This window comes from Dendrobium catenatum, unplaced genomic scaffold (genome assembly GCF_001605985.2).
Source record: "Dendrobium catenatum unplaced genomic scaffold, ASM160598v2 fragScaff_scaffold_104, whole genome shotgun sequence".
NCBI lineage: Eukaryota > Viridiplantae > Streptophyta > Magnoliopsida > Asparagales > Orchidaceae > Dendrobium > Dendrobium catenatum.
The window spans coordinates 389468-411276 of NW_021318566.1; the positions used below are offsets into that span (position 1 = coordinate 389468).

Sequence of the window (21809 nt, forward strand, 5' to 3'; positions counted from 1 at the left end):
CGAACAATTATTACGTCCTCCGACCGGACGTAGAGGAATGTCCGGTCGGAGGTAAATTCCCGCCAAATACGAAGTTGTACCGAGTAAACATCGAGCAATATCAAATAATAACGAGGAATAACATCATGTGAAGACCCAATACCGAGTTATTTCGAGCTATCTTGAGCAATACCGAGTTATACAAAAGTTGTACCGAGTTTTTCCCAGAAAAACTCGGTACAACTCTGTAATTCTCGGTACAGGTTGGTATAACTCGGTATTAGTCTTCAAAGAACGGTATCCTCATTATTATCAAATAATACCTAGTTGTACCAAGAAAATACTGAGTTTTTTGGCGAAAATTTGGCTCCGACCGGACGTTCCTCTACGTCCTTGCACCGGATGTAATAAAAGTTCGTATAATACAGGTGCCAATTAATTAAAAACAAAAAGAAAAAGATCCCTTTTTAAGCCAGGAAAAAACCGGCCAGGTTTTGATTGAAAATTTATGAGTACATCTATTTTTATGCCATTTTAAGTATTTTTTTTTAAATATTTGTTTTAAAAAATATGAGAGATTCAATAAATAAATAAATGTATAGAAATTGGATGATAAATTTAATAGAAAATTTGTTAAATAAAATCATTTATATCATGCAATATTGAAACTATATGGGAGCATTATGAAGTTTCATTTTGATAGACATTATGTTAAGAGCATCTGATAGTTATCTCCGTTTAATTGTTTGTTATGCTGTTCTTCAGCAGGAACTTTATCATGATGTTTCCATCTTTATTCTGAAAAGCTTCTGGCATTTCTCATGCATGAAAATTTCTCCTTGATTGCAGATAAAGGGTATGATTGATATTTTTTTCTTGACGTTAAAATAGATGGATGGGGACTGAGGCTTTAGTTGAGGATGACTTTTTTTTTTTATGCTTCTTAAAACAGTTTTTTAGTATAAAAATTTTAATTTTGTATTAAAAATTTATTTTAAGAAGCAATGAGAAAGCCACCTCAAATGAAACCTAAATTACTGCAAAAAAAAAAAAAAAAAAAAAAAATCTGGACCAGGTAGGCTCAGCAGGTTTTTTTTTTCTCAATTTTACGGTCCTTTTCTATGCTTTTGAATTACATTTTTCGGGCGGGCAGGCAGGCGGGGCGAGCGCTCAAATTTTACTCATTTGGCTTCTCTAGTGTGCTAGAATTATGCCAGATCTAGCATGGACTGAGCCAAATGCCAATATATATTAAAGGCTAAAGAGAACTCAAGACTTTCATATACTCCTGCTTAGTTTAAGTCGGCCTCACAATTGTATAATAAGTCACCACGTAGTGTATAAAGTTAAGACACTTGGTACGAAATATTTCAAAAAGAGCGATTTTCATTTTAATATTTTGCTATGTTATCATAAAATTGACGATAAATATCTTTATAAAATTATTATATTCATTCTTTCAATGATAATTATTCTTAGCACATGTCTAAATATTTAGTCATAAGTTTAAAATAAATATATTTATAATTTTTTATCATTTACATCTCATAATCATATGATTTCATGCCATTTAATAATAAAAAAGGCATGTACTAATTTAAATTAAGTCAAACTATAATCTAAATCTTTTCCCAATATGTATGGATTAGGTTAGGTTAGGTGCCAAATATTTTGACATATTTATACATGAAAGAATTGTGTTTCTTTTTGGAACGGGGAATTCACCTGCTTCCACCTCCGAAATGGCGCTTGACAGCATGACTAATCCTCAACTGACCTAGAAGAGGCATCCACCCCAGAAACCTCATGGCCCGCACTTGATTGGACCCCACTTGAGAGGCGCTGCCGCTCGAGGGGAATCGAGCAAGGGTTAGGGGGTTCTCAACCGTATTCGTCCACTACCAAGCTAAGCAACGGTGGGTAAAGAATTGTGATTCATTAGGTAAATCCATTGTCAAACTAAAAGGAAAACCAGGCTTAGTTTTGTTGGAGTTGGGGTTTGACCTTAATATCCTTACTCTACCAATGATGAGATCACATTAGAAAAATTGTGCATATGTCCATTAATATCCTATTGAAAATTTCAAACAAAAATTTGAAAGATTCATAGTAGTTAGGATTAGGTTGACCAAAATCAATAGCAGGCCATAGCTGATTTGATAGGACAACTTCTCTATAATACAATAATAATATGATTGTATAATTCAATCTTTCTAATTAGATAGCAAATGTATAAACTTACTGAAAAAATTCATGAAAATGAACTGCAATGAAGCAGTCAGACTTTAGAAGACTGGGGCTTTGATGTTCTTCTTGTCCAGCAATCAGATCTTATCTGATAAACTGGTGATTCACAAGGAACTTGTCCCCAATCTGCACTAGGCTGAAAGAAGCAATACCCGGTGGCCATTGCCGTCGCCTCCATGGTTTGCCGTCGATAAGGATAATTGGGAAATCTACTAGGATCATAAGGATCAAATATGGGTGACTCTCTTCCAGTGGTAATCATGGTGGATTTCAGGTAAGACTCAATAACATGACATTCTTCTCTGAATCTGTTCTGAACCTGCTTCAATCTCCTCAGAATATGGTTTTGCCTTGAAGATTGTTGTCTTCTAGGCTTTGGCTTGTTATTGTTGTTGGCATCATCATCGTTATTCTTATAGTTTTTACTGATGCTAACTTTGGTGTTACTGGTAATCTCATGGTGATCAGATTTCCAGCTTAGATAGCAATCCTTGCAGAAGTTGCTGCTCCTCTCGCCATTAAAGCATTTTCTTCGAGCTTTGTCAGAGAGACAGTAATATGCCTGAGTAAAGGGAAATGAAATCAAACTGAAACTTTCGCTGGGTAAAGTCTACAGCTTCTATTGATTCTACTATGATGCAACAAGGAAGAAATGGTTTCATGATTTTCATTATAAGTTGCAAGCAAAAGTATTTTTTGCGTACAATACTATAATTTTAAACAGTTTTGTTTAGATTGGCATATAACTCCCTCTCGCAAGAAGAAAGAAGAGAAATAAAAAAGGAGGCTAAAGAGAGAAGCTCACCTCTGAGATAAGCTTGAATGCCACCTCTGCCTTTGGGTGCTTGTTCTTATCTGGATGTAACTGCAATGCTACATAGGATTTCCATTAAGAACACAGATTATTATTGCTATCACAACATTTTTTCTTCCAAAAACAGAAGCAATTAGAAATCATAAATGAGTAAAGAAATAACAGAAAAAAGAAAAAAGTTGCAGTGTGGATAAATCTAGCACACACCAAGTTGTCTGTAACTCCGCCGAATCACATCGAAATCAGAATCCTCATCAACCTTCTTCAAAGAAAAATCATAATTCAAGGAGAGGAATGGAGAGAATTCACAGAGAACTGAAGTAATTCAAAACGAAAAAGAAATCAAGCTTTACTTTTAGAATAAGGTACCAATCAACGAATGCTCTGTTCCTGGCATTGGAGCTGAGATGTTCACAAGAAGCAAACGCCGAAGAGATGAAGCAGATCTCCTTCACAAGCTCTGCTTTCTGCTCCTCTTCCATCTCTCTTCTCCCCATTTTCTCTGTATCTCAGAATCCCAGTTCAAGATACTTATAATAATGATAAAATTGGGAACTGCTCTTAGTGAGTTTTTTCCTCCCAAATTTAAAATAATTTTTGGTTTATCAAAAAGTCTCATTAAATAAAAAATATAGTAGACCTTAGATTAGGGTGGAGAAGATGGAACGGTTTAGGTTTTCGCGGATTTCAAAGGGGGAAGGCGCGGCGTTTGCGGTGCAGATTTTGAAAATGGAGTTTTGAGCGAGTGAAGGTGGAGATAAATGGATTTTACCGTTAAGGTTAAGCACGTGGATTCCACGTGAGGTGTTCCCGCTACAGCTCTTTCGAAGTTGGAACTTCTAACGCTTGTGAACTGGTTGGATATGGGGGTGTCAATTCGGGTCAACGGTCGAATCCGACTTGACCCGGCCGTAAACTGTTTGACACTAACTCAACCCGGTTTTGCAAACGGGTTAGGTTTGTCAACCCGGACCCGACCCGTACAGGTTACCGGGTTGATCCGACCCGACCCGACCCGCGAGCTAAAAATCAAGCGCACATCTGCAGGCGGAATCGGGACGGCGGTAGTAGCAGCGCTTGCGGCATGTGTGTTGGCGGGAGTCGCGGAAAAAAGCGGTGAGTGGTGACCATTCAGGTAGTCACTGATGCGTCCTGCTTTCTGGAAGACTCGATCGCTCGAACCACTCGTGACGCCTGAGTGCCTGACGCGACCATACGCAAAGACAAGATGCGTTGACGCAGTGACGTGACGACGTGCCTGGGAATTGACGCGACGAGACAGGTTTCACTTCATGCGGGATGTTGCAAACGGTCAAGGCGGGTTAGTTTCGAGTTTTCGGGTCAACTCAAACCATACCCGATTTTACAAATGGGTTAGAATTACTAACCCGAACCCAACCCGTTTGACAAACGGGTTGACCCGAACCCGGATTTTTCCGGGTCCGGACCAAGTGGTGTAAAAAATTGGAGCAATTATTAGGTCCTTTCACTGGATGTAAAGGAAGATTCGATTTTAGGCAAAAATAGGTCAAAAAGTGCAAATACCGAGTTTTTTGAAAAAACTCGGTAATTTTTCAAAAAACTCGATATTTGCACTTTTTGAGGCAAAACCGAATCTTCCTCTAGGTCCTTGCACTGGACCAAATAAAAGTTCCAAAAATTGACACCCCCTAGTTGGATCTGTATAATCTTCCGGTGATATCCTCGGATTGACCTGTGATCACCGGTGCCCATACGGCTATATTTCTTTTTCCCGGGCCTCGCTTTTTCCCATGAGCTTTTCCCCATTTTCAGTTTCTAGGTTTCTCATTTGCTGACCAAATTATTGTGTCGGATTGGAAACCAAGTTGAATTCTTCTATATCTTTTGCTTGAGCACAGCTGAGTAATGAAAGAGCTTGGCGGTCAAAAAAGTGGAATACAAAGGGCATGATTGTTGATCAATCTTGTAGTTCAATAGCTTGTTCGATCACAACTAAGTAATGCAAGGGCTTGCTAGTCAAAAAAGTGGAATACAAAGGGGATGGTTGCTGACTTTACTAGGAACTTTGTTTTGATAGTCTTGCGAGCGATGACATTCATGATAGTTTGATCAATTTCAAAATTTGGAGGGCTGTTATTTATATGTTTAAGGCCAACACAAGGATATTTTGTGATGTCTTGTGATGTCCCAGAACAATCAGAGTTATCTAATATCATTTATTAATAATAAATAATAAAAATAGATTCTATAAATTATTTTTTAACGAGTCATGTACATTACTCAGGATCTACATAGTCATATCATAACTCTTTAGCCATGAGTACAAAATAATAGCTAAAACAAAAAGAATATAAACATGAAAGAATCCTAACCAACATCACATTCTTGATTTCCTGCTTCGACTTGAAATTATTTAACCACATATAATGAGTTAAAAAGCCTAGCAGATCATCAAAACCTACAACTGAATTCAAAGCATGGTAATGAAGCAATATGCATGTCAATAATCAAATCATAATATTATTCATATGATCATTGAATCAATGCATAAACAATAAAATTCACATGCACAAGTAGTATAATCTATAAACAATAAAAAACTACGGAACAAAAGTCAATAAAAAAGTAAACTAGTACTAGTGTCAAATCTATAAAGTAATCGTCATATTCGTAATACCAATTAGTACATAAATTGGATAAAACATTGAATCATAACAACAGTATAGATTGTTGAAATCAAATCAATGTAGTAAAACTATATAAGAATGTACCCATACTATCCAAATATTATATATTATGTGCTCAATATATCACATTATTAGTATCAATATAGTGAATTAGTAATATCAAATAATATTAGTATTTAAATCGATAATAATAAAAATCTAGTGGCAAGAGCATTAGAATAATACAATAATAATAAATCCATGTAGTAATAATAAATCTATACATTAACAAAAATAATATTTCAAGAACATGCTTTTTAATAATCACACTAAAAAAGTAAGAAGTAGTTCTTGTTAGTACAGTATTTTTCAGTATTGTATAAGTATGAGTAAACCGTTGACTCAATTAATAGACTCATCACTCTTTGTTCGTCGGCACAACAATTATTTTCTTATAACTCCCAATTAGTATATCACGTGAATCAATAAAGGATAACACTAAATCATAATATTTAAAGGAAAGCCCGTCAGCTCATAATCATGTAGATGTTAATCAGCCTCCAACCAACAGATCAACCAGTTCTTACTTGTCTTTTACATATATTATTATCACAGTACTATAACAGTAATCTCAAACACATATCCATATTTATTTTCAATGTATTGTAGTAAATAAAGCATAATTGAGCTTAATTCTAAAAATATAAAAATATCATAACAGTAGATAATAAAAATCACACTGAGGAAAAATTCATATTTTTAGAATTTAACCAAATAATCAATTATTACATAAAATAATATTATGAAACTTTTGTTGAACTAAATCAACACTTTTAGACATTAAAATAAAATTTTAAGTAGGCACAAATCGTTCTATTTTTAGAATCACATGATGAAAAATCTCAAATAAATACTCAAAAAATTAATAATCTCAATCTCTATAACATATAAAAAGTTAAGTGGTGAAAGTTTTATTAATAATACAAAATTATTTTCATTTTTTTGTAACAGAAATATAAATTTGATCAAAAAAATAAAATTTTTGAAATCAGAAATAGGGTAAAGGTTTCTTACAACGAGACGTGAATTAGAACAACAATAAAGATTGTTGAAATCAAATCAATGTAGTAAAATTATATAAAATGTACTCATACTATCCAAATATTATATATTGCGTGCTCAATATATCACATGCTTAGTATCAATATAGTGAATTAGTAATATCAAATAATATTAGTATCTAAATCGATAATAATAACAATCTAGTGATAGGAGCAGTAGAATAATACAATAATAATAAATCCATGTAGTAATAATAAATCTATACAGTAACAAAAATAATATTTCAAGAACATGTATTTCAATAATCACACTAAAAAAGTAAGAAGTTCATTTCAATATATTGACTCCATAAAAAATTATTTATCTAGATTAAAATACAAGTTATTATATATTTATCTTTTGAGTAATTGTAAATAAGATATTATTAGTGACATTGATATGAAGATCATTTAAGATGCTCATCTAAGATGGTAAGATGACCTTCATTCATAATTTGGATGTTATGCGGAAAATGATAAAAATATGATAACTCAAGCCATATTATGTTTGCACTAATTTTAAAAAAAATATATGATGAGAAATTTATATTGTTTATGATGTTCATACCATCTCTTTGGTTTCTTTTCACATGATGATGATCCTTTTGTCTATTCTATCCTTAGGATGATTTATTTTCTCTTTTTATCATAAAAATAAGTTTTCAATCAAGGAAATCCTAATACTAAAATTCTTTGAAGTAGCATATAAATGAAATATAATATTTTTTCATACTATTACTATTGAAACATAATGTATTTTATTAATTTTAAGATAGTAAATTTAGCTATTAATTGCAATATGCATGATATACGTAGCACTTTAAAAATTTTATTATAACTTATTGCATTGAGATGTAACCCACTTTAGTCTATTGGTTTAGAGCGCATGCTTTTGATAAAAGGTCTTAGGGTCCAAGCCTTATGTAATAAATGCTTTTATACTGATTTGATTACCTGATGACCTGAATATAATTTGATAAGTTTGTAGATTAATTTGGCTTAAAATTGGACTTAATGATTGAAATTGGAATGAAATATGTCAAGTTGAAAGTTGCCCTAGGGGGTGCTGTGACGTTGTAAAGGAGATGTTGCCCTCTATGGTTGTGGGCTATGGGAGGTGGCGTAGTGATGTTGAGGATGGTGCTGCATGAGGCGCTAAGCTATCTGTTTTGATATTCTGGAATTTTAATGGAGAGTTTTGCAGTGTTGAGAAAGGTGACACTATGGAGCTAGATCACAACTTTTTAAGAAAATCTAAATCAATTGTCCCATTTATAAGAATCAAACATTTCATTTTCTTCATTTTGGCCGTGAGGGAAGAATAGAAGGATGAGAGAAAAAGCTAGTTCGGAGATCTTTGGGCTGATTTAGTCCATTGGATTTATTACGAAAATTATTCGTCTCGAGAGTGAATACAGTAACCCTGCTCCCATTTTTGATGATTTTGACGTCTATAAGGTTTCCAAGATTTAATTTAGTCAGAAATAGCAAAAGTCATGATATATCAATTTCTAACAAGTTTTCACTAGCACGTTTTTATTGGATAATTTTGCATTTTGAGGCATATTCCCCAATTTGAATAAGAAATCTATATAAAGAAAATGGTAAATGATTACTACAATTGATTTGAATAAATTGATGGACATGCATATTTAGAATATTTCATTTATTATGACATGCTCATTTTAAATAGTTCAATTATTATAACATACATACTTGTTATGAATTATTTGTTAGAATTAGAAGATATAGTAGAAATGCGTATATGATATTATTTTTTATATATGTTATAAACTATGTGTATGTAAGAAATGTTAACTACTATGATTCATGTTGACATAGATATGATATGATACTCTACATCAGAGAGTGGACATATATATTTTTCTTTAAATATTCATAGGTTATAATTGGAGGTATAAGGGGATATGATGTGATTATGTTTGGAGTAAGACTCATGTATATGTTGCCACCTAATTGTTTATACTAATATGCTATATTGATATGATATTGTACGAGATATGATTATATACAAGGAATTTGATAGGATTAGCTAAAAGCCATGCCTTACATGTATATGATACTGTGGTGTTAATATACGATGACTCACTTAATACGATATGATATGACACGATGCACATGAATATACCTTACGATGATACATGATAATTTTAAATGTCTGGTTTTGCATATCATTATTATACACATGATTATTTTACATAATAATAGTATTGCTATGTGTGATGATAATTCTAATATGGCAATATACTCCAAAATATCTCACATACAATGCATGACATACTTGAATTCATAATAATATGATTTGACCGTTATAACACATGATATAGTTGCACTGACATTTATGATAATTATTCCTATTAGCATGACATGATATAATTATATATATGAGATAAAATGACATTGTATATGTTTTGCTTATTGTAATTGGATGTTTTAATTGGCTATAAATGTTGATTATTGATGAGATAAATTAAAATTAAAAATAATTTTTCTAATTAGATTTCGAGGATGTGACACCTTATATATGTGTGTATTTGAGTTTGTAAATTTTATATAAAATCTCATTAAATTTGCTACAATATCGAATACAATAAAATCGTTAATTTATCAAATTAAAAATTAAATTTATTTAAGTAATGTTAAATAATTATCTAAAAATTATTAAGGAAATGCATATTTATCATGAATAATAACCATAAAATTGAATAATTTATGCATCAATATTTATTTTGAAATAAAAGATATATATTAGTTTTTTATATTATATTAATCTAAAAATAATTTTGATAATTTTAAATTCTATAATAAATAAATTAAGACGATGTACGCTGCTAACATCCGCAACCTCTTAAATTTCAGAGATCTGCCTTGCTGTTCAGGTTCGAGCTTCCGTGTCGGCTTCTCTTCAAGTCTTCTCTCCGGGTGCGGGGTTGTGTGGGAGGAGGGAGAGAGAGAGAGAGAGACTCCACCGCATCTTGCCGCAGCGAAATGGAATATTCGGCGGTGATCTTCGGCGACGGCGTCGACTTCTCTAGGCACATCACGCGCGACCACTCCCGCATCCCCGCGACGCTCTCCGTTCTTGCGTTGTCTGCATCAGCGATACTCCCCGTCGACTCTTCCGCTCTTCCGCGTGCTGCCGTCCGATCAGACCCCTTCCGACCTCCCGCCGCTGTTCCCCGCACCCTTGTCCGCCGGATGCGACGCATCCGCCGCCGCAGCGCCACCGAAGACGGTGGCGAGGACGGCTTCTTTGATGGTGGCGACGGTGACGACGGTCCCTTCGGCGGTGGAAGCGGGAGTGGAAAGGGATGGGGTTCTTGGCGGCCGGGGGGATCGGAGTGGGAAGAACCGGATCGGCGCCCGTGGCTTTCTTCGTCGGCGGATCCTGCCTTCGATGTGGTTTATGAGGTGCTTTGCTGGATTGCGCTCTCGAATTGTGCTCATTTCGCTTTTAAAAAGATGAGCCGGCTCCTAGCGGAAAGGGGGAAAGATGTGTCGATCAGATTGGTCTTGCCTATCTGATGAACCTGGGTCCTCCAATTCGGTCCCGATTGGTGATCCCTTTGTCTTTTCTCAATCTAATCCTGTCTAAATTTTATGTTCATAATCTTACATGTTCTCTTCTTCTTTTCGTTTGTTATTTCCTTATGCTCTTCTCTATTGGATAGTATTTAAAAGATCAGGCGAGCAAAGGTACATTTGTTTACAGTTAGCGCTGTTCAATTTTTTTTGGAGGTTCCTTAATACAGAGCCGCTCTGCATGAAGGGGCTTTTTAGAATACATGCATTTGAAACATGCAAAGCAAATAGAAGGCATGCATTTTTAAAAATGTAGGAGTTGTTTATTGAATGCAAATGAAATGCATTAAAAATTTGTTTGCATTTGTTATGATTTATTTCAAGTGCATTGAAATACGAATGCGATAAGCATATGCGGTGATATTGGGTGGCAACGAAGGGGAATCATGAACGGGCGTAATGCGAGATTTTGAAAACGTATGATTTGGGTGATTTTCAAATTTAGGGAAAATAGAGATTTTGGGGATTTCTAATCCCTCAAAATTTTTACTTTGTATTTTATTTATGTCAAACCGAATACCAATAAAATGGAAATTTAAGAAAATGGAATGCCTTACCCCAATAATATTACTGATCAAACAACTCGTTAGCTTAAATCTTTTGACTAATTGGTTGAGTTTCTCGAGTAACTTTAGGCAATAGATCGATCTTTCTTCATCGACACTCTGAATCAGGCTGGGTATTTTTCTTCCCTGTTTTTCATGCTTAACTCGAAGGGTTGCATCTCTTAGTGTTTTATAACTGCATCTTTATTTATTTATTTTATTTTGGGTTTTTCCATGCTAAATTGTGATGTTTATTTCCACTATTTTCTTTTCTTGTTTGTTTCGTTGCGTGGTTTTACTTCCCAATAAATTTTTTATACAGAGCCAATGATATGAGGATAGCTAGATCCAACCCCCAACCTAAGACCAACCTAAAAAATTTGCTTGAGCTAGAGTTTGAGCCTACCTAAAACAAGCATCAATCAATTTATTAAAGTGGGGATTTTTTATATATTGAAGTATCATCTAGCATAGTAATCCTAATTTCTATCAAGCATTCTATTTGTATTTACAAACGTGCAAGGATAGAAGACAATGAAGGTGGAGAAGTTGATGAAGAATATTGAACTCCAACAACTAATCCTAACACTTCAGTTGCATTCATGACATAAAAAGTTGTACAGCCCCAAGGTGAGCTAGATCTTCTAATAATATATTTATTCAAAAGATTTTGAATTTTCTTTTGACAAAGAGTTGAATACACTTTGTTCATTTGTGAAGGTCTGACCTTTGTAGGAATTTGATTTTCATCAAATCTCTCAATGTATGGTAAAGTTACACAATGAACTTTACAGTTCCAAAAACTGATAGGATTATCATCACAGATTTTAGAAACGATTTCTTGATTAAGTTTAACAATCTGTTCTAACATTTGAGGAGATTGGAGAGGAGTCTCACTTTCTTTCATATTAATTTCTATTTGTAAGAAATTGATACATAATTTCTTTTGATTGATTCTCTGAATCTCGTTTAAAATTCTCTCTTTAGGATCAGAGATAAATTCAAACTTAATCAGATGAGTGAAGTGATCTGAAATAATGGGATATTATTAGTGGTAATAGGCATGATTTCAAATAAGAAATGAGTTCTCAAAGTAACATGTTGGGATAGTTTCTTTACTAAAAGGAAAGGAGTGGCAATACATTACATATCATGACAAATAGCAGCTTTGCTAAGATTATAATCTATTTGATTTCAATTTTGTTTGGGATGGCTTTCTTACTACTTCTTAAAACAGTTTTTTTGTTCAAAAATTAAAATTTTAATACTAAAAAGTTGTTTTAAGAAGCAGTAAGAAATCTGTCCCAAATGAAGCCTTCCACTAGCAGAAGTAAGTTTCTGTGTGATTTTGTCAAAGTATATCAGCACCGCTATCAACAAGTGCTGTGAGATTAGTAAGAACAAAGGATTTATTGATTACTAATTTTATAGTGATAAACTATTTTTTTGTAAAATGGCCTTTTGCAAAGATCCTAAAACAGGAACATTTGACCTCCTGTTCAGGAGATTCTTCCAGTGTTGGTTGAGGGAGAATCAACTCAGTAGAGTTTCCTAATTCCGGATTAGCAACTCTAGTAGAGAGGTGTTCTGATTTCAGAAGTTTGATTTCTTCTTTTAATTGATTGATTTTTTTTTTTTTTTGCCACACTTGAAAGACCTAATATTTTTCTTATCAGGTTTTGATTCTTTTTCCCGATGTTCTTTATGATGTTTCTTAAAATGTTTTATAAATATTTTCTTATGAGAATGATCTTTTTCTGGACTAATATCCTCTTGGGTGATACGCCTGTTTCAAAGATTGTTTTTGGGTAGATGGTCTGGAACAAGCAAATTGTTCGCAGAAAGCTCCCAATTGCTTTCTTTCGAAGATACATTCTTTACGTTTTTCTTAATCTTTTGAATGGTTGGATTGTGATATAGCATCTTCTTTCATTTTGAATAATAACTCCATCTTTCCTTCATAAAACACATTTTAGACGGTCTTTAATCTGATTCATTTGGGTATCGTTTCTTCTGATTTCTACGAGTTTATTGGGGAGAGAATTCTTCCCTTGGATTTGCTGAACGGGCTTGTACTTGATTATTGTGAATGACCTTTTGAGTTTGACCTTTTGATTTCAAAGTCCCTTTGAACTTCGTAGATTTTGGTGTTTCATTTGAACTATATGGATATGATTTAATTGTGATCATTCTAGAAGAGAGGGATTTGCGTCTTGCACGGTCTCTCGAGATTGATCTGCCTCGAGGCCAAGCTCTGCCTCTATTAGGGGGTGGCATTGTGCCTTTCCCCTTGGGGGTGATCCACCTCTGCTTAGGGGTGTTAATTCGGGTCGAACCAGGCTTGACCTGGTCGTAAATGGGCTGACGTTGACTCAACCCAATTTTACAAACGAATCAGGATTGTCAATCTGGATCTGACCTGTGCGGGTTGCCGGGTTGACCCGACCCGATCTGTGAGGGTAATAATCAACCCGCTCGTCAAGTGGCGACGGCAATTTGGGAGGGACGGCGGTGGGAGCGCGGTCAGGACGACCTTGACAATGCTGGCGGAATTACAAGCAGCAACGACAACAATAGTGTGGTCGGGACGGAGGCAGCCGACAACGGCAGCTCAGGTGCAATGTGGTAGTGAGCGGCACACGATGATTGACGTGGCATTGATGTGACGACGCAACACGAGTGATGTGATGATTGACGAAGACAAGTCACACGATATTATAAACCGGTCAATTTGGGTTGGTTTCGGGTTTTCGGTCAACATGAACCCGACTTGATTTTACACAAACGGGTCGGAATTACAAACCTGACCCCGATTCATATGACAAACGGGTTAATCTGAACCCAAAATTTTCTGGGCCGGGTTCGGATCAGGTTTCTGGTCGTGTCAGAATTTTGACACCCCTACCCCAGCTCTTCTAGATTTTCCCTCGAGTAAGAACACGTTCGGCATCCAAAGATTTAAGAAACTTAGCGAAATTATTTTGTCGCCACAAAGTAAAGATTTTAAATAATTTCTAGCAGTAAGGATTTTCGCGAAGCTCAAAGAGGTTTATATTATAAACCGTAGAATTTTCCATTTACTTGTTATTACATGTTGAGTTTATCTGTTTTAGCAATATCATTAAGACAGGAGTGCAGTAGTAACTTTAACATCTACTTCTTAATGGAATAATGGTTATTAATACAGTTTTCTAAATAAAGATTTTATTTGGGATAATTTTTTTACTGTTTCTTAAATTAAAATTTTTAGTGAGAAATTACAATTAGAAACTTTTAAAAAAAATCGTCTCATTCAAACGAGACTTCTTTCTTCTTCTTCTTAAAAAAGCTGTTTAGTACAAAATTAAAAATTTTTGTATTGAAAAATCGCTTTAAGAAGAAGAAAACAGTTATCCCAAATGAAGCCTAATAGTGAACATATAAATTTAGATCTGCTTTTCTATATTAGTTTTTGGTTAGATCAGGAAAATATCTGCTATTTCCATTAAGAAGAGAATTGCCATGTGGAGAAGTTCAATTTTATTCTACGAGTTTTCTCGGATTATTTTATATGAAATTTAGCGATGGCAATATACAGATTATAAATTACGGGAGAAATAGTTTAAAGTTTTTATATTTATGTAGTTGCAGAAGAATCTTTAAATAAAGTTTACGTGATATGTGCAGTTATATAATTTTCTTTAATTCATTTAAAACTAATTATTAATAGTTAAACTGAGCGTAAAAAGTTTCTTATATAATTTTTTATATTTAATAAAAAGTATTTAACAAGAAATACTTCAACATTCTTAAGGTTTTTTTTTTTTTTCTTAAATGGAGAAGTATTTCTTGTTATCTACAAAATAATTTATTAATTATATCAAAATAAGCTTTGAAATCCTTATATATTATTTTGAAATTAATATTTTATATAACTAATTTATATTATATTAATCTCAAAATTAATGATTTCAAATCTATTTGCCTAAACCCTTTGTCCTCACGTTGCGTCCATATTTTACAAGTTCACCATCAAGCTCCATCAAAGCATTGGGACATGATTAGAATGAAAATGATGAACACAGGGAAGAAAGAAAAAATAAAAAAAATGGTCATCAATATACAAAAGAAACGAGCCATGTACTAGCATAGATTATCCATAGCTGAGAATACCAGAAGTTCTAATGTCTCATTAAACTAACAGTAATGTAAACAGATCAAGCATGACTGTGATCTGAAGCAAACCAAAAAAAAAAACCCCATAGCGTAAATATTTCTGTAATCATCAAATCAATCATAACTAGCATTCAAAAACTTGAGCAACTCATTGCGATTGGTTTCTGCCTTCTTATCCTCCTTTGATTTCTCAAGCTTTAATAGAATCTAGAGAAAGGGAACAAAACTCTCGAGTAATTGGAGATGAATTTGAAGTAATAAGGCTTTGTTTTGGGATAATTTTTTTATGGCTTTTAAAGCAGCTCGTTTGAAGAAACAGTAAAAAAATCATTCCAAATGAAACCGAAAAGATCAATTCAAACGTAGGTAGATACTCACCTTTTTACCAGAAACAGCGCTGCGACGAACGCTATCATCCTTGTCACGCCCAAGGAGCTGAAGAAAACAGAAAATAAAAACATTAGAACATTAATGGAAAAAAAACTATAAAAAAAAATCGAATTGAACGGTTTAATAGATATAGGCTTCGTTTGGGATGGCTTTCTTACTGCTTCTTTAAGCAACTTTCTAGTAAAAACTTTAATATTTGAACTAAGAAGTCTCTTTAAGAAGCAGTAAGAAAGTCGTCCCAAATGAAACCATGAAGTAACCTTTGAAAGCTGAACCGGGCTGCCACTCCGCTCAGACTGCTGCTTCTGTAGACAGCCCTCAAAGCCCATAATGACATCCAGCAAGCAAGTTCAAAGTCCATTTACCCCGGATACAGATACCAGCTCCAACGTCGAAGAGCCAACCCACAAAAAAGGAGGTAGTAAATAATGTGAGGACACTAAACACAATAAATTAAAAAATTGCATTCAAGTTATTAAATCACAATGAAGATTCACAGGTTTTGGACATAACGTGAAATGCATTATTGTAAAAGTTGAAACACGTCGTTATGCCTCAATAGTATGTTAGACTGGTCCAGACGGTCCAAAGGGATTGGCCTACGAACAAACAGAGGCGGAACTCTCCGACTCTTGCATATGCTGCGCGATCCGACGCGCAGACAGAGCGGTTTAGGAAGGTTTATTGAAGGGAGTTAGGAGGAAAATTTGAATGTAGGGACTTTAGAGATTTTATTTTGGATTGTATGCATTAAATTATTTATTTTTCTAGAGTTATGACATCTTGAATTTGGCTTAGGTTCATGTTTTTGGGCTCTAGCGGCGTCTAGAGATTTGGGAGAGTAGATCCTCCTCTCTAATAGAGGATCAATTGTATCTTGTTATTTTTCTTCCGTTAGTTTTGATTATTGCAACAAAATTACTATTTTTCTAATTTTTTCTTTGGATTTGTGGATCGTTCTCACTGATTTCATCAAAATAATTAGGTTTTACTTGGGAAAGTATTTCCTAACATAGTAATTTCCTTTTTAACTCATTGCAAAAGAAAACATAATCGCCTTCCAGTTAAAAAAAAAAAATCCATTTTGAATCGCCCAACTTATCTTTTAAGGTTTTACGTAACTGTCATAAGAATAAAGGCACCTCGATTCTCAGTAAGGTTTTGTTTTCTTCGCATAGACCTCATGTATGAACTTTCTTACTATGTTAGACGATATTATTGATTGAACAATATTCTTATTCTAGGTATTAACTCGTATTAAACTACTTCTGAAATCGAACTCATCAACATAATCATAACTCATGTTTAATCATCTTCTTCTTTACTACATGCATCATAACAGTTTCCTTATAAGACATTCTCTAACACCACGACCCATGTTGAAGGCAAGATAGCAAACTGTGCTACAAATAGGGCATTTATTAGAAAATTGATATCTTTCACAAAATAGTAGCACTTGTAAACAATCGCTCCCTAATCTGTTGCATCCTCTAGAGAAGAGCATTGCCAATTCTGATGGATTACTCTTGACTTGAGAACGTTAATAACTTAATATTATTTCTCCAACTGCTGTGGCCTTCCTTCACACTGCCTCTTCGTTAGTTCTCATTTCCTTAAAAAGAGCTTTACCCACCATCTCTATGTAAATAAAGAGAACTGAGAACATACCCATTAAATGCCTCTAAGTTCCTTCACTCTCATCAAGATAACTTGCCTTATGTTCCCTCAACTCTCACTGAACAATGTATAAAGCAGCTTGCCCCTTTGCTTGACGTGTGCAAATTCTGCAAACCAAACTTGCTAGCCAGCTTATGCAGTTCCACTTTTCCAGAGCATGTTCAACTGTTTTGCCAGGGGACTAGTAAAAACCAACTCAGTTTTCCTCAATCTTACAATGCTATAAATGTTTCAATTCTCCTTAACCCTATTTCATCCTCCTTGCCAGAGCCACAACACCAGAAAACACCACCAGTACTCATCTTCCAGCTTTAGTTTGTATTTTCGAAGGATTTCTCTTTTGTTTTCTTGATTTTATAAGTTCTTTTAGCCTTTAAAAAATATCTGATCTAACCATTCTTGAAAAAAATCACTTTCTTTGTGCTGTATTTCATAGATATACTTAAGATCTGTATGTCTGAATCTTTTTCATCTAGACTTTTAACACTTGTGCTAGTTTGAGCAATGAAGTTTCATATTTTAGTTATTTATATGGTTATGTTTAATGTTGAGAAAACACATTAGTTTTTATTCTAGCAATACATTTATGAAAGTGCCTGGATTATCAAGAATGGCATGTTTAAAATATATTTAAAACAAAATCAATTTCGTAAGAATGAACTTATTCATGTGAGCTCCAACAAGAATAAGGGCAAACAACAAATCATTTTTAGAATTTATAAACAACATCATGAAAAGTAGATTATCAAACAATAGTAACTAATTCAACCACAACTTTTCTACAATAAATTTATAATTGACTTCACGGATAACAAGATCTATCCCAAACAGAACCTTCGATGCATTCTCTACACATTACATTTAGCTTTAAACTCAGAAAGCCAAATGTAAAGTTGAAAAAATAAAGACCAATAACATAGAAGATAAACATAATAGAAAAAAAGTTTTGTACCTTTTTAGCTGGTTTGTTATCATGTTTGTGCTTGCGACTTCTGCTTCTATCCTTCTCCTTGATCTAATAAGTTATAATTCAAAATATAAAAGGTTAGTTAATACATTTTAAAGATACCATGGACAAGCATGATGCAAATATTTGAAGTAAAAAATCATGAGGTAATTTGAGCTCACCTTTTTCACTTTGTCCCCATGTTTTTGCTTCCTTGAATGGCTTGATTCCACATGACTGCTATCTAACGAGCTCTCACTACATATTAAAGAATGCACATAATCAATAATTCATCATGACCTTGTGAAAGAAATCAGCCAAGAAATTTCTTAACATGAAGAAATATGCCATGCACGGATTAAATAAGGATAATTGGTATCAAAGTTCAACATGAAATCTAATAATAATAATAATAATAATAATAATAATAGTAATTTTTTGAAGAACTTCAATTTCGATCCATGCTACATATACCTTGTTTCCTTTCTACTTATAAAGATTTATACAAATACATATTTCATGTCAACTATTATGACATGTGTATCCAAGTTTTAAATAAGATATGGACCTTTATAATTTTTACAAGGCAACTCTCAAAATTCACGGTAGCAAAGAAATGAAAAAAAAGGAATAAAAAGTCAAGAAAATGGAATTTCCTCAAACGCAATAAATAAACCACGATAAATGAGTTGCTGATAAAATTACAATGGATATAATAAAAACTTTAAAAATAGAAAAAACAACTGTTACCTAACAAAACAAAAACACACCAGCTATTTATAAAAAAGAAGAATAAAATCTACAGAAGTTTTAATTTATAAGAGTTAAAGAAAAAATAGATGGTTTTGATTAATCCAAGTGGCTACAGAGAGTATAACAATCATGTATGCAGCGTACCACCATTGCATAGCAAGTTAGATTACATGGGGACACAATACAAGCTTTAGCACCTTTTTCTCTCACCCACTCTGCATGCATAGGATCAGCCAAAGAAAAAACAAGAAGTTCAAAGAGGAAGAATTTAAAGTACAGCTTATGAATACAAGGAGTAATTAAAAATTGCAGAATCCACCGCCACTATGATAAACTGGTAATCAACTGTAACAAAGAGAGGAAAACCTAAAAGGAGGAATATTTTTCTTTGATTTAAAATTCAAGTAATCTTGTATTTTCTCTTGCTTAGAAATAGTAGCTTTTATCAGGCCTTAGGAAAATAATCAAAAAGTGCAAAGAAATTCATCCAAAAAAAAAAAAAATCAAAGCTGCCGGGTCTAGTTTGCCACTTCTAGACTGCACCTCTCTTAGGGCAATCTCTCTCATTCCTCTCTTTTTGACAACTAAAAGCTTCTTCCTAGCCCTTTGGCCGAGCCCTTGCAAAGGGGATACCTGTGTTATTATTGAGCTTGCAAGGATCCACTAGACCTTATTTATCGACACAATGAACGAATTCCAACCTAAGGGGCTGTTTGGTATCGGATTTATAGCGGGATTTAAGTTGGATTTACGCTAAAATCCAGCCAAACTGTTTTTGTGTGCGCGTTAAATCCCGGATTTACGGATTTACGGCTTAAATCCGGGATTTAGTAAATCCATCGGGTAGCCGGATTTAACGGGATTTAAAGTCGAAGCTGAAATGTTACCCGCGGCGCCCGTGTCGTCAACTGCGCAGCTTCGCCCTATTTCTACAAATGAACGCAGACGTTCATTCCCCTAGCTTCCTCAACCTCGCGATTTTTTCTTCTCATAATCGTTAAGCTACTTCGCTGCGTCAGGCTTAGGCGTCAGGTAGCGAATTTCCTTCCTTTCCTTGTTGTGCAGAACACAGTTAGCTAGTTTTTTTTTTCCGCAATGAATTTTTTCTCTTATTTTTGTGTGTAATGCAATGAGATGCTTGTACTAGTTTGAAAATTATATTGTGCATGTTGCAAAATAGGTAAAAATTAAAAATGATGAATATATTGAATTTTCGTTGTTAGCATTTCTTCTCAACATGAACATAGTGGTGAATTATTGTTATTTTTTTGACTACCTCAAGCATTGTATTTAATTTATTTTGTAAAAATCACTATGCTAGGTTAATTGTAGTATTCCATTGTCATATGATATTTGCTGTGTTAACGCGACAAACTATTCTTTGGTAGTACAATGGTTAGGGTAAATTAATTCAGAATGAAGCGAATCTTTAACACCAGGTTTGACAAAGATAACGTTGAATCGGTGAGCGACAACGAGTCATCTAATGCCATCTATCTCAAAAAATATGGGTTCACTCTTGATTGCAGAGTTTGCGAAGCAAGAACGTGTATTCCTCGTGAAAAGCATATATTTTATAATTACTCCTTGTATTTCTTTATTTAGAATTGCAAGTCAAAGAAATCGATCGGCGTGAGAAAATTCATTTCGAAATTCTACATATATGAAGTCATGAAATCTTCTTTGTTTTTTGGCTAATATTATTTTGGCATTTCCTGTATTTGAAATTTGTTTAATTTTTTTTTTTACACAATTAAAGTTTCATTAATTAAAATTTGTTTAATATTGTATGAACTCAAACTAGTGGTATTATGTTTTATGCAATGAACTTGATTACAGAAAAATCTCCATCAATTTTAAATCCCTAACTGCCAATGATCCTTAAAAATGTTACCAAACAGTTTATGAGGATTTAACTGGATTTATCACTTGACATACCAAACAATTTTTAGGATTTAATCATTTCAGGATTTACTAAATCCAGATTTACAGGATTTAATAAATCCCACTTGTTGCCATACAGCCCCTAAAGAACCTACGGCTGTCTAAGAAACAAGGTTAAACAGCCTTTGGCATGGGAATGGCCACTAAACCCTTTTCTCCCGGATTGATGTAAAATTCACCCAAAAAAAAATGACAAACTAAACTCAATCTTGGAACCTTGACACAAACGCAGAGAAATTAGTTAAGATCTCAGCCCAGCCATATCTTTTGACTAGATTAATTGATAAAATAAGAAATGCGAGAAAAGAGTGATTTGTTATCAAAGGGGCCTGAGGCAACAACAGAACACGAATAGAAACAGAATATTTTCTACCTTCCATCAGATCAGAATTTCACAGAATCCATCACGAAGAACGTCCCAAACTAATAACCTACTCCAACATATGCCCTATGCATAAAACAATCATAGAAGGAGAGAAATTAAAATTGAGGAAACTCGCCTGCAAGTATCGGAGTTGGAAGAAGAAGAATCATGGGAAGAACGGTGCTTCCGCCTCCTCCTCGTCCGCGTCCGATGTCTCTTGCGGACCTTGAGATCGTCCTTCTCCAATAGCCGGCGCGGACGGCGGCGGTGATCGCGTCTCGACGAGGATGAGGAATCCGTCGAGGAAGAGTACGAATCGGTAGACGATACCGATGCCACCATAGCGGCAGGTGAAGAGAACTCAGAGAGAACAGAAGTAAAAACTGGAATGCCCGACCCTTACTAATGTGCGTGTGTTAAATAGGTTAAGATGATGACTTAGGGCATCTCCAACTGAAAAATTCATTTTTTTTTTTATTTCAAAATATAATAATTTATTTTTAATTAAATTTTATATTTTAACATCAAAATAAGAATATTCTATGTATATTCTTTCTTATTTATTTATTTATTTATTTCTTAACATAAAATATTGACGTCGGTGGTCAATGTTTACATCGCACTACTCACATACCTAATTTTGA

General features: G+C 34.0%; 3 protein-coding genes across 4 annotated transcripts; 1 reads left to right on the top strand and 2 right to left on the bottom strand.

The window, feature by feature from the left end:
* Positions 1–1824: 1824 nt before the first annotated feature.
* LOC110104427 (dnaJ-like protein MG200) lies at positions 1825–3563 on the bottom strand. Of its 2 annotated transcripts, none has more exons than XM_020833532.2 (4): positions 3394–3563; positions 3248–3299; positions 3032–3099; positions 1825–2788 (listed from the first exon to the last, which is right to left on the bottom strand). In XM_020833532.2, exons 1-4 carry the CDS (start codon positions 3535–3537, stop codon positions 2258–2260), a joined length of 795 nt encoding a protein of 264 aa, XP_020689191.1. In that variant the 5' UTR covers positions 3538–3563; the 3' UTR covers positions 1825–2257. The 2 variants fall into 2 exon arrangements, with proteins under 2 accessions (XP_020689191.1, XP_028552900.1); XM_028697067.1 differs by having other exon boundaries at positions 3248–3302.
* A 6097-nt stretch (positions 3564–9660) lies between these two features.
* On the top strand, positions 9661–10524 carry LOC110104397. Its single transcript, XM_020833480.2, has one exon. The coding sequence runs from the start codon at positions 9798–9800 to the stop codon at positions 10332–10334; it is 537 nt and encodes a 178-aa protein (XP_020689139.1). The 5' UTR covers positions 9661–9797; the 3' UTR covers positions 10335–10524.
* Positions 10525–15012: 4488 nt separating this feature from the next.
* Positions 15013–21574, bottom strand: LOC110104412 (protein FAM133B). The gene is made up of 6 exons (XM_020833506.2): positions 21302–21574; positions 18287–18362; positions 18111–18173; positions 15742–15786; positions 15470–15526; positions 15013–15298 (listed from the first exon to the last, which is right to left on the bottom strand). Exons 1-6 carry the CDS (start codon positions 21505–21507, stop codon positions 15206–15208), a joined length of 540 nt encoding a protein of 179 aa, XP_020689165.1. The 5' UTR covers positions 21508–21574; the 3' UTR covers positions 15013–15205.
* Positions 21575–21809: the final 235 nt, after the last annotated feature.